This window comes from Callionymus lyra, chromosome 16, assembly GCF_982586985.1.
Source record: "Callionymus lyra chromosome 16, fCalLyr1.hap1.1, whole genome shotgun sequence".
NCBI classification, from domain to species: Eukaryota; Metazoa; Chordata; class Actinopteri; order Syngnathiformes; family Callionymidae; genus Callionymus; species Callionymus lyra.
Window position 1 is genome coordinate 22,655,450 of NC_141833.1, and position 14,279 is coordinate 22,669,728.

A 14,279-nucleotide genomic window follows, 5' to 3' on the forward strand; every position below is an offset into this window, starting at 1 on the left:
CCACACTAAACAGCCGCCATCTTAGTGACGTTTAAAATGGAAGTTACGTCATATATAAATGCATATATATTCATATACTTACAGGTGCAATTTCCGCAGCAGTAGGAGGATAAACACGTCTTCGCTGCTGATACCAGCTTAAATATCCCGCGATTATTTAGATTCTCATATTTTTTTTTATTTCTTTTTCCAAAGTTGCAAAAACGTGCTGCCAGCAGGTGGCGATAGCGTTCCAACAGCTGGTTGAAACATCGTGAAATAGAAGTAGAAGAAGAAGCTGTCATGTGATTTCCTGTTAACGTGTAGCAGCAGAGTTTGATTTGAGACATACTATCTGTGGAGAATTTGCGTACTAGTTAGTACGTACACTAAACTGATGCATACTAACTTCTAGTATACTAAGAGTAGTATGTTTGAGACATACTATCTGTGGAGGATTAGTTACTAGTTAGTACGTACACTAAACTGAAGCATACTAACTTCTAGTATACTAAGAGTAGTATGTTTGAGACATACTATCTGTGGAGGATTAGTTACTAGTTAGTACGTACACTAAACTGAAGCATACTAACTTCTAGCATACTAAGAGTAGTATGTTTGAGACATACTATCTGTGGAGGATTAGTTACTAGTTAGTACGTACACTAAACTGATGCATACTAACTTCTAGTATACTAAGAGTAGTATGCGATTTGAGACACAGCACTGATCTTAGTCTAATAGTCTCTGATGGTAACTCGTGATGTTCACTCTTTGTTAAAACAAATCCTCATCTCAGAAGTTGAGACGCTAACATGAGCAGCTGTTCCTTCATAGTAACGTCGTCTTTATCTTCCACTCACGGAGACGCTGACAGCGCCGAGATCCTTGAGGTTCTGGTTTCCTCCAGCGCTCTTGTCACATCTGTCGCTTCTGAGCCTCCCACAGGAAACGCTTTGTTTAGCGACGACGACGAGGCGTCACTTACAGTGTGTCTCTGAGATGACGTGATCCTCATCCAACGCGTCCGTGGTTTTAACCAGTCGGTGGAGATGTTTCAGCTGAAGTGAGGATCGTCTCGCTTGAGAAGGATCTTGACATGGTTCTGACACTCACTGGACCAACAACAGAAGATCTCAAGACCTTTAGAGACACAAACGAAGAGAGATCCTTCATGGAAATGGACGACCACGAGTTTGAGTCTGGCCTGAGAAGATGTTCTCTGAGAAGAGCTTTAAACTCCAACTTTTGTTTGGTTCAAGGGTGAAGACATGACGTCAAGATTCGAGGCAGAGGTTTCAAACTCACGTAGTTCTCTTGGTGACGTGTTGAACAAATGTTCTTCAAGTTCCCATCGAATACCTTTAACCTGTGTTTTAATGTTATTAGAAATTAAACCAACTTATCTTCCACTCTGGCATCTTCATAGGTCTACATATCAACACTTTCAAATAGAGATGTTCTTGGATGAGGACTTCTAAAGGTCTAAGTTCTAGACCATCCTCTCGTCCTCAGTCTTCACTGTATCCTCTCGTCCTCAGTCATCACTTTATGCTCTCGTCCTTAGTCATCACTGTATCCTTTAGTCCTCAGTCATCACTGTATCCTCTCGTCCTCAGTCATCACTGTATCCTTTAGTCCTCAGTTAACACTGTATCCTCTCGTCCTCAGTCATCACTGTATCCTTTAGTCCTCAGTCATCACTGTATCCTCTCGTCCTCAGTCATCACTGTATCCTCTCGTCCTCAGTCATCACTGTATCCTTTAGTCCTCAGTTAACACTGTATCCTCTCGTCCTCAGTCATCACTGTATCCTTTAGTCCTCAGTCATCACTGTATCCTCTCATCCTCAGTCATCACTGTATCCTCTCGTCCTCAGTCATCACTGTATCCTCTCGTCCTCAGTCATCACTGTATCCTTTAGTCCTCAGTCATCACTGTATCCTCTCGTCCTCAGTCATCACTGTATCCTTTAGTCCTCAGTCATCACTGTATCCTCTCGTCCTCAGTCATCACTGTATCCTTTAGTCCTCAGTCATCACTGTATCCTCTCGTCCTCAGTCATCACTGTATCCTCTCGTCCTCAGTCATCACTGTATCCTCTCGTCCTCAGTCATCACTGTATCCTCTCGTCCTCAGTTAACACTGTATCCTCTCGTCCTCAGTCATCACTGTATCCTCTCGTCCTTAGTCATCACTGTATCCTCTCGTCCTCAGTCATCACTGTATCCTCTCGTCCTCAGTTAACACTGTATGATCTCGTCCTCAGTCATCACTGTATCCTCTCGTCCTCAGTCAGCACTGTATCCTCTCGTCCTTAGTCATCACTGTATCCTCTCTTCCTTAGTCAACACTGTATCCTCTCGTCCTCAGTCATCACTGTATCCTCTCTTCCTCAGTCATCACTGTATCCTCTCGTCCTCAGTCATCACTGTATCCTCTCTTCCTCAGTCATCACTGTATCCTCTCGTCCTCAGTCATCACTGTATCCTCTCTTCCTCAGTCATCACTGTATCCTCTCGTCCTCAGTCATCACTGTATCCTCTCGTCCTCAGTCATCACTGTATCCTCTCTTCCTCAGTCATCACTGTATCCTCTCGTCCTCAGTCATCACTGTATCATCTCGTCCTCAGTCATCACTGTATCCTCTAGTGGATTGGGAATCCACAATCAAAGTCCAGCGTGTGCAGCCAAGCAGCCTTTCAGCAAGGGTTGAGATGTTGAAAGTTTACAGATGAGTTTAAGAGAGAAAACAAGATTTGAATGAAGCCGTGAACACCTCACACTATCATATACTGGATGAAATACTTGATCCTGAATAAAACATTTCTAACATTTCAAATCAAAAAGTTCGAAATGACTAAACTTTTCGGAGGGAAACCGAAGGTGAGGGATCGAGGCTGGAATACAAATACGATCCAGATTCTAAAGCATGAAATGGATGATTTTTTGGTTCAGACCGCAAACGTTAAAAAAAACCTTCTGACCGACAGACGTGACCATGAAAATTTCAATTCCAGCTCCGCTCGTTCGTAATACGTTTCTTTTGTCCGGAGATAAAGCAGCTCCAGTGAATTCTTTGCATCAGTCCATCTCCTGAATGTAGCGCTCTAGCCTCGGAAGAATTCCTCGCCGCGCTCGCGGCTTATTTTACGCCCGCCGGAGACGAGTCGGGCGAGAGACGTGAACGTGGCGACGGCGTGGACGATGAAAACGGTGTCTCGGGTCAAAATGGTCGGAGATTAACAAACAGCTGATGAGAGACACAACGTCAAAACATGACGAAACCAGTTCTTTACTGAATGAATCCAGTTCAAGCACCAGAGCAGGAACGTTTCACCAGGAGTTGATGAGAAGCAGAATCCTCTCAATCACGCGACTTGGACTTTGAGAGCAGACCTGGTCCAGTGAGAAACAATCAATTTCAACTTTACATTTCAAACCCGATCTTTGAACCGGACCAGAACGTTATCGTGAGCTGTAGGTGTTGAGATGATCGAAATAAACCAGGTATCGAGATAAAACCATGAGTTCAAAGGTCAACTACTGATAAACTCTGGTGTCATTAAACACCAACTAGTATCAACTCTGCTGTCATTAAACATCAACTAGTTTCAACTCTGGTGTCATTAAACATCAACTAGTATCAACTCTGGTGTCATTAAACATCAACTAGTATCAACTCTGCTGTCATTAAACATCAACTAGTTTCAACTCTGGTGTCATTAAACATTAACTAGTATCAACTCTGGTGTCATTAAACATCAACTAGTATCAACTCTGGTGTCATTAAACATCAACTAGTATCAACTCTGGTGTCATTAAACATCAACTAGTATCAACTCTGGTGTCATTAAACATCAACTAGTATCAACTCTGGTGTCATTAAACATCAACTAGTTTCAACTCTGGTGTCATTAAACATCAACTAGTATCAACTCTGGTGTCATTAAACATCAACTAGTATCAACTCTGGTGTCATCAAACATCAACTAGTATCAACTCTGGTGTCATTACACATCAACTAGTATCAACTCTGGTGTCATTAAACATCAACTAGTATCAACTCTGGTGTCATTAAACATCAACTAGTATCAACTCTGGTGTCTTTAAAAATCAACTAGTATCAACTCTGATGTCATTAAACATCAACTAGTATCAACTCTGGTGTCATTAAACATCAACTAGTATCAACTCTGGTGTCATTAAACATCAAATAGTTTCAACTCTGGTGTCATTAAACATCAACTAGTTTCAACTCTGGTGTCATTAAACATCAACTAGTTTCAACTCTGGTGTCATTAAACATCAGCTAGTATCAACTCTGGTGTCATTAAACTTCAACTAGTATCAACTCTGGTGTCATTAAACATCAACTAGTATCAACTCTGGTGTCATTAAACATCAACTAGTATCAACTCTGGTGTCATTAAACATCAACTAGTATCAACTCTGGTGTCATTAAACATCAACTAGTATCAACTCTGGTGTCATTAAACATCAACTAGTATCGACTCTGGTGTCATTAAACATCAACTAGTATCAACTCTGGTGTCATTAAACATCAACTCGTATCAACTCTGGTGTCATTAAACATCAACTAGTATCAACTCTGGTGTCATCAAACATCAACTAGTATCAACTCTGGTGTCATTACACATCAACTAGTATCAACTCTGGTGTCATTAAACATCAACTAGTATCAACTCTGGTGTCATTAAACATCAACTAGTATCAACTCTGGTGTCTTTAAAAATCAACTAGTATCAACTCTGATATCATTAAACATCAACTAGTATCAACTCTGGTGTCATTAAACATCAACTAGTATCAACTCTGGTGTCATTAAACATCAAATAGTTTCAACTCTGGTGTCATTAAACATCAACTAGTTTCAACTCTGGTGTCATTAAACATCAACTAGTTTCAACTCTGGTGTCATTAAACATCAGCTAGTATCAACTCTGGTGTCATTAAACTTCAACTAGTATCAACTCTGGTGTCATTAAACATCAACTAGTATCAACTCTGGTGTCATTAAACATCAACTAGTATCAACTCTGGTGTCATTAAACATCAACTAGTATCAACTTTGGTGTCATTAAACATCAACTAGTATCAACTCTGGTGTCATTAAACATCAACTAGTATCAACTCTGGTGTCATTAAACATCAACTAGTATCAACTCTGGTGTCATTAAACATCAACTAGTTTCAACTCTGGTGTCATTAAACATCAACTAGTTTCAACTCTGGTGTCATTAAACATCAACTAGTATCGACTCTGGTTTCATTGAACATCAACTAGTTTCAACTCTGGTGTCATTAAACATCAACTAGTATCAACTCTGGTGACATTAAACACCAACTAGTATCAACTCTGGTGTCATTAAACATCAAATAGTTTCAACTCTGGTGTCATTAAACATCAACTAGTATCAACTCTGGTGTCATTAAACATCAACTAGTTTCAACTCTGGTGTCATTAAACATCAACTAGTTTCAACTCTGGTGTCATTAAACATCAACTAGTATCAACTCTGGTGTCATTAAACATAAACTAGTATCAACTCTGGTGTCATTAAACATCAACTAGTATCAACTCTGGTGACATTAAACATCAACTAGTATCAACTCTGGTGTCATTAAACATCAACTAGTATCAACTCTGGTGTCATTAAACATCAACTAGTATCAACTCTGATGTCATTAAACATCAACTAGTATCAACTCTGGTGACATTAAACATCAACTAGTATCAACTCTGGTGTCATTAAACATCAACTAGTATCAACTCTGGTGTCATTAAACATCAACTAGTATCAACTCTGGTGTCATTAAACATCAACTAGTATCAACTCTGGTGTCATTAAACATCAACTAGTATCAACTCTGGTGTCATTAAACATAAACTAGTATCAACTCTGGTGTCATTAAACATCAACTAGTATCAACTCTGGTGTCATGTAGTGAATGATCTTCAAGACGCAGTAACTTCTCATCATGACCATGTTTTACACTTTATTACTTTATAAAGTTGCTCTGAAATCTGGACGAACGAGAGGTTACGAGAGTCCATTATAACGTGATAATGGTTTCACTCCTCATCCAGCTGTGATCACGCTTTTTTTATACAATGAGTCCATTGGAGGTGGATACTTCCGGGATTGATGAAGCGCGGTGACAAACCTCCATGCTTGACCAATCACAGCAGAGTGGGTGTGGTTATGGTCAAACAAGATTTAATCTCCAGAAAGACAAAGTGTTTTCAGTGGGCGGAGCTTAAGATCATTTTCTAATGTCAACAAAGCTAAAAAGAAAGTTTACTGAAGCAAATAAACACAAATATATTTTATTCCTTTCAAAAATATTCGATCAAATAAATGTATATTTGCTACACAATAAGTTCAGTACAACCTAAAACTTGATTTCTGTCTTGAAATTGATGATTTTGGTAAACATTTGTTTTAAAAAGAACATTTTTCTATTTAGTTATTGACCCGTTAGTTAGGGATTGTAAACCAGGGATGACTATTTCACTCTGGTTACAACAAGCGACGCCGCCCTGTCTGCACTCTCCTCTTCACTTCCTCTGTCACTGCAGATAAAACACAGTCCAGGGGCCATTCGTGGCCCTCGAGCCGATGCCTTTCTGAGCTGCTCTAGTAGAAGAACTCACATTTCTCCTTCAAACTCTTCACTGGCTGCCAGTTTCTTTCAGGATCATTTTAAAATTCTATATATTTCTATAGCATATATTTTAGTGAATATTGTCTTGATTGTTTAAGCGCTTTGTGACCCTGGTCTAGAAAAGTACTCTACAAATATGACTTACTTCTTCTTCTCTCTCCTAACACATACATTGAAAATACTTTTATTTCAACGACTGTTTCTCGACTCTTTTCCTTCCTTCCCTCCGTAATGTCGGTCGCACCGACGGATAATTTAGTTTTGTTTGGCGCAGAAATCCATTTGTCCGCGAGATTCACTTTGTTTTGTCGGGAATAGTTTCCAGGAATGGTTTCCTGTCGCGGGAATAACCTTCGTTCCCTCAATAAAAGCCCGGAATAGATTCGTCGAGTCCGAACGCAAAGAAAAGGCTTTTTTTTTTTAAAAAGAATCAATTCTGTTTTTCTTTATCGAGTCACGCCGATGGATTATTGGAGAGAAACTGGAAGCTTTTTTTTTTTTGTTGACTGGTTTATATTTAGAGCGAAGTGACACACAGCTGCTCGTAATAACCATCATTAGTGGGAGTCACGTGATCGGCCTCGTCCAATCACGGAAGGAGCCGCTTTTTCTTAACGTAGGAGGAAAAAAAAAAAAGAAAACGTCTCAAAGATGTTGGATTCGATCGGAATAATGTTATTTTATAAACTTGATCTGAGGTCAAAGGACCGTGATGAGGATCTTTGGTCCGACTGGAGGTTCATCATCAGAACCTTTGAGCAGAACTATGGACGAACATCAGAGTCATCAGAACATTGATGTAGTGATTGTTCTTCAAGACGCAGTAACTTCTCATCATGACCTTGTTTTAACACTTATTACTTTATAAAGTTGCTCTGAAATCTGGACGAATGAGAGGTTACGAGAGTCCATTATGATGTAATTATGGCTTCACTCCTTGTTACTACACTATCACTATATACACCTATATATTTGTACATTGTTGACAACACACACTCCTAGTTTGGGTTAAGGTTTGCTGATTTTTAGAATAACCATCTGGATTCACAAATTAGTTGAAGATCGGTCTTGGTTTTCGCTTGTATTTTTTGACAGAAAGCTACTGACCCCTGCTGTCCTGTTCACGTAATGGCTAGTTATGATATTTGTACGTGCTAGAAGAAGTTATCAAAATAAGTTAGTTTCAAAGGTGAAGATCCTGTGAGGTCCCAGTTGATGACTGAGGACGAGAGGATACAGTGAGTCCATCTTTTTTTAAAGCTGATGTTTGGACATATTTTGGATTGAAAACAAATGAAAGTAGTCATGACTTCATCAAGAGTCATGTGGTCTGTAAATACTACAACACCAGAGTCAAGTACTGGACAATACTACATATATACTTGTTACTACACTAGCACAACACCAGAGTCAAGTACTGGACAATACTACACATATAAACTTGTAACTACACTATCACAACACCAGAGTCAAGTACTGGACAATACTACACATATATACTTGTTACTACACTAGCACAACACCAGAGTCAAGTACTGGACAATACTACACATATAAACTTGTTACTACACTATCACAACACCAGAGTCAAGTACTGGACAATACTACACATATATACTTGTTACTACACTATCACAACACCAGAGTCAAGTACTGGACAATACTACACATATATACTTGTTACTACACTAGCACAACACCACAGTCAAGTACTGGACAATACTACACATATATACTTGTTACTACACTATCACAACACCAGAGTCAAGTACTGGACAATTCTACACATATAAACTTGTTACTACACTATCACAACACCAGAGTCAAGTACTGGACAATACTACACATATATACTTGTTACTACACTATCACAACACCAGAGTCAAGTACTGGACAATACTACACATATATACTTGTTACTACACTATCACAACACCAGAGCCAAGTACTGGACAATACTACACATATATACTTGTTACTACACTATCACAACACCAGAGTCAAGTACTGCACAATACTACACATGTATACTTGTTACTAGACTATGACTATATATCACTTTGATACTGTTGTATCATGATACGCATCAACACACTAAGAGACTCAGAGATGAAGGTCACAGTCTTCAAGGTCACTCTTCATCAGCAGATGTTCAACACCAGGTCCTGAGGGAGGAAACATGAGAACATTGACCTGTCGGTGAAAAACTCTGACATTCACCAAAGAACCAGTCATGTGACGTGGAACCGACGACCTGGTGTCGCTGAAGAAGAGTCTCTTTATGCTAGATTTGTGTTTCCTGCTGATGGAAGAACCGGGTCAGAGGTTCTGCTGGTGATCTGGACCAGACAGAACCAGGTGTTTGAGACAAACGTGGACATTATTTCTTCTTAAATGAAGACGAACCTTCTATTCAAAGTGTTTAACCAGAGAAAAACCTTGTTTAAGTACCGATTATAAACGTCCTGAAGGAAGAACTAGAGAAGTTGTATCTTCATTATTTGATCATTTTGATGGTTCTTCATGTTCTTTTGTAGAACGAGAAACAAAGGAAGTTAAGTTTGTTGTGCGTCTGCACAGGTTACGATGTCTGGTGAAGCAGCTGGAGCGAGGAGAGGCTTCTCTGGCCGACCTGAAGAAGAACCTGGAGTACGCCGCCTCGGTGCTGGAGTCGGTTTACGTGGAGGAGACGCGGTGAGTCCGACGCTACATTCACAGAGAACTCGTCTTCGTTTCAGGAGCACGATATGTGTCCGAAAGTGTTTCCACGTGTCTTGAAAGTGAGGGGAGTCAGTGGAGGTTTTTAAGCCTTAAGGTCAAAGGTCAACTCCATCAGGTCAAAGGACACGGAGGCAGAAAACCCCATGAAAAAATCAAATATTTCCATTTAATATTGAATTTAAACCATATTTAACTCATATCAAAAAAGAAATCTGCCTTTGTAATACCCATAATGCACCTGGACTTACTGTCTCCTCCCTCTTTCTTCAGTGTTTTCAAATGTGTTATTTATACCTGAACAAAAGCAGCTATTTGAGCTATTTGTGAATATAAATCTACACGTTTCATGTTAAACAACTTTTCTTTTTAAACGCCCTTTAAAAATGGATTCAAATTTTAATTCATGTAAATGCAAAAATAAAATAATAAATTAATTAATTCATCATTTATATAGATGTTTAATTGTCTATTTATTTCTTTATTATTATATTAAAAAAATATTTTAAAAAATGGTTTCAATCAAAATAAAAGTTTCATTGATATATAATAAAATAAATTATAAATAAAAAAGTTGCTTCAAAGAAACCAAAAATCTAATACAAATGGCATCAATCAAAAAAGAATAATTAACTATAAATTAAAATAAATACATTTCAACATTGAAACTAAAAATTAAAAGTTCTTAACCTCTCAAATAAATCATTTTGCAGCCCGTTAGCAGATCTAATGCGACCAGAGAATCTAAAATATAAATATATAAGTAAATAAATTATAAACGAGATACATTGCGATCAAATCAATTGAAAACAAGCAAAGTTTCTTTGTTTCAAAGATACTTTTAACCATTTTTTGATTGTCTGGAGCAGAAGAAGCTTTTATTTTGAAGTTCAACACGATAACTGTATGACGGTTCACATTTTGTTCTTTTTTCTTTTATCAAATTTGATCCAATTCAAGAAACGTTTTTAAACCCCTGACTGTTGCAGGAGCCAAGGTCTCAAGTCGTTCCCACACAAGGTGACCTAAAGTGAAAGTAATTAAAAACGGTAAATGTGTCAAAAAAGAAGAAATATTTCATTTTCCCAGAATAATAAACGTAAGTAAATGTTGGATTCATGACCTGAAGTGACACGAGGTCGTGGCTTGTATCTGGACGACGGTCAAACTGCTCAGATATGATTATGGAATTATGTAAGCGGCTCGTCGGCTCCAGATTAAGGCCGGCGTCGGTCCGACCGCCATCATCACATGATCCGTCAGAACCTGGTTTGGGTCCAGCGGGTGAAACCGGCTCTTGATGATCCCTGACACATAAAATCCTTTATAATGTCCTTCTCTCAGGCGCCTGGTCGACACCGAGGATGAGCTCAGCGACATCCAGTCCGAGTCGGTTCCGTCCGAGGTCCGGGACTGGCTGGCGTCCACCTTCACCCGCCAGATGGGCCTCATGCTGCGACGCAACGAGGAGAAACCTCGGTTCCGCAGCATCGTGCACGCAGTTCAGGCGGGAATATTCGTGGAGCGGTACGTGGTCATTCATTCTTAAAGTGTCCCCGGCTTGCTGGGACTAAAAGATGAGAGAATCAAGATCTACTCGTCTACATATCAGTATAAAACAGAATAAAGTACTACCTACATACCTAACTGCAGTACCTATAAACCAACCTACCGACCTATCTACCTACCAACAAACTTCTTTCATACCTACCTACATTCCAAACTACTGTACTGTACCTAACTACACTAGCCACCTACCTAGATACCAAACAACCTTCCTTCATACCTACCTACTTAAAGACAAAACTACTGACCCATAACAAACTGATTTCCTACCTCATTACCTACTTGTGTACTGTTCCTATCTACCTAACTACCCAGCTACCAAAATTCCTACCTACCGAACTTCCTTACTACTCACCTACCTACATACCAACCTTCTTGGCTACGTACCTAAATACCCACCATTCTACCTACCAACCAACAACCTTTCTACCTACCTACATTCTGTACCTACCTGCCTTACTGCCTACCTACCTACCTGCCTACCTACCTACCTTCCTTCCTCCCTACCTACCTACATACCTACCTGGCTACTAACCTAAATACCCACCATTCTACCTACCAACCAAAACCTTTTCTACCTACCTACCTTCCTTCATTCCTTCCTACCTACCTACCTGTCTACCTGCCTACCTGCCTACCTGCCTACCTGCCTACCTGCCTACCTGCCTACCTGCCTACCTGCCTACCTGCCTACCTGCCTACCTGCCTTACTGCCTACCTGCCTACCTGCCTTACTGCCTACCTGCCTACCTACCTACCTGACTGCCTGCCTACCGACCTTCCTTCCTTCCTACCAACCTGCCTACCTACCTGGCTGCGTACCTAAATACCAACCTTTCTACCTACCTATATTCTGTACCTACCTACCTTACTAACTACCTGTCTACCTGCCTTACTGCCTACCTACCTACCTACCTACCTACCTTCCTTTCTACCTACCTGCCTACCTACCTGGCTACGTACCTAAATACCAACCTTTCTACCTACTAACCATCAACCTTTCGACCTACATACCAACATTTCTTTCTACCTACTTTACTAAATACCAACCTTTCTTTTTACCTACATTCTGTACCTACCTAGCAAACGAACATCCTGCCATTGTTTCAATCTACTTACATACATACATACCTTTCTTCCTACCAACCATCCTACTTGCCTTCCTGTCTCTCCATGCTGTTGGATTGTCTCCAGAAAACCTCTCAGTGCAGACATAAAGCCACTTCCACTATCCTCCAGTGTTTACACTCCTCCTCGTTTGATGTCCTTTATCTCTTCCAAACAGGATGTACAGAAGGACCTCCAACATGGTGGGCCTCAGCTACCCCCCCACCGTCATATCTGTGCTGAAGGTAAAAGCATTCCCTGGAACACAGACACGCAGGCAGAAGAAGAACATTATGACTGGACGGGAAGACGTGTGTTTGTAACTTGACTAAGTTCACGGCAGAGAAATATTCAGCATCAAAAACAGAAATAATTTCAAAGAAAAGTGATTCGTCTGTTGTTGACTTCATTTTGTGTTTGTTCATCTTTGTAGAGAAATAATAACTATAAAGTAAACTGTAAGTGAAGTTAATTTAAGGTTAATTTAAGGTGACGTGAAGTCAAATATCTGAGAAATAATAATAGTTAAACAAAATCTAAGATGGAAAAAGACGGTTGAGGTCCGTGTTTATCGACTTTCTTCTTCCAGAACGTGGACAAGTGGTCGTTCGACGTGTTCGCTCTGAACGAGGCCAGCGGAGAACATGCCCTCAAGTTCATCTTCTACGAGCTGCTCACCAGATACGACCTCATCAGCCGTTTCAAGGTGAGTCGCTGTCGTGTCGACGCCTGAAGACCTGCCTGGTACTTGATGATGTCCTTCTCCGGCTTCCTCAGATCCCCATCTCCGCTGTGGTGTCCTTCGTGGAGGCTCTGGAAGTGGGCTACACCAAACACAAAAACCCGTACCACAACTTGATGCACGCCGCGGACGTCACCCAGACGGTTCACTACCTGCTGCTGAAGACCGGCATGGTGGTGAGTAGGTTCAGTTCCCAAGTCCTTCTAACCTTCCGTTAGATCTTCATTGTCCACGTCCTTCTAAACTTCTTTAAGATCTTCATTGTCCTCGTCCTTCTAACTTTCCATTAGATCTTCATTGTCCACGTCCTTCTAACCTTCTTTAAGATCTTCATTGTCCTCGTCCTTCTAACTTTCCATTAGATCTTCATTGTCCACGTCCTTCTAACCTTCTTTAAGATATTCATTGTCCTCGGCCTTCTAACTTTCCATTAGATCTTCATTGTCCACGTCCTTCTAACCTTCTTTAAGATCTTCATTGTCCACGTCCATCTAACCTTCTTTAGCTCTTCATCTTCCTCGTCCATCTAACCTTCTTTAGATCTTCATCTTCCTCTTCCATCTAACCTTCTTTAGATCTTCATTGTCCACGTCCATCTAACCTTCTTTAGATCTTCATCGTCCTATTCCATCTAACCTTCTTTAGATCTTCATCGTCCTCGTCCATCTAACCTTCTTTAAATCTTCCTCTTCCATGTCCGTCTAATATTTTAAGATCTTCATCGTCCACATCCATCTAACCATCTGTAGATCTTTATTGTCCTCATCCATCTAACCTTCTTTAGCTCTTCATCGTCCTATTCCATCTAACCTTCTTTAGATCTTCATCGTCCTCGTCCATCTAACCTTCTTTAAATCTTCCTCTTCCATGTCCGTCTAATATTTTAAGATCTTCATCGTCCACATCCATCTAACCATCTGTAGATCTTTATTGTCCTCATCCATCTAACCTTCTTTAGATCTTCATCGCCCTCGTCCATCTAACCTTCGTTAGATCTTCAATAATAAAATTATTATTATCTAGTGATCCATATCTTCTCAATCTGCATCTTTCTCCACATTAGAACTTTTCTGACGTGAAAATAGAATTTCAAGCTCAAACTAGTTGAATCAGAACCTTCTTCTTCTGTGAAACAACGACGCGTCACGACAAATTGAATCCACTCAAGTCAATGAAGCCGATATCGTCGTGAAGCTCAAAGTCCTCCACCGACGTCCTTAATCACCTTAACTAGACGCCCGCGACAGCTGTGGACGTGGAGCTCCTCGCCGGAGTGGACCACATTAACCGAGGGCTCCTGGGAGACGAGCAGCATCCGTCATCCCCCCCAGACTCTTGCATCAACCAGCAACAGCTCATTAATAAAGAAGACCCCCGAGGACCATCTCACCTCCCCCCACCCCCCTCTCGGGTTGATTAGTTACCGATATCGACCCGACAAATCCTGTCTGATTGATCCCAGACGTCTCAAAGGAAA

The 14,279-nt window shown here is 40.4% G+C and overlaps 1 protein-coding gene across 2 annotated transcripts in view; it reads left to right on the forward strand.

The window, feature by feature from the left end:
• The window catches only part of LOC148064186 (dual specificity calcium/calmodulin-dependent 3',5'-cyclic nucleotide phosphodiesterase 1A-like), an 88,643-nt gene that overhangs the window by 47,290 nt on the left and 27,074 nt on the right, over nucleotides 1-14,279 (forward strand). For both annotated transcript variants that reach the window (XM_087810628.1, XM_087810627.1), the window contains exons 3-7: nucleotides 9,250-9,363; nucleotides 10,732-10,914; nucleotides 12,239-12,305; nucleotides 12,650-12,766; nucleotides 12,838-12,978. In XM_087810628.1, coding sequence (XP_087666754.1) covers nucleotides 9,250-9,363; nucleotides 10,732-10,914; nucleotides 12,239-12,305; nucleotides 12,650-12,766; nucleotides 12,838-12,978 — 622 coding nt within the window. The remainder of the gene's footprint in view (nucleotides 1-9,249; nucleotides 9,364-10,731; nucleotides 10,915-12,238; nucleotides 12,306-12,649; nucleotides 12,767-12,837; nucleotides 12,979-14,279) is intronic.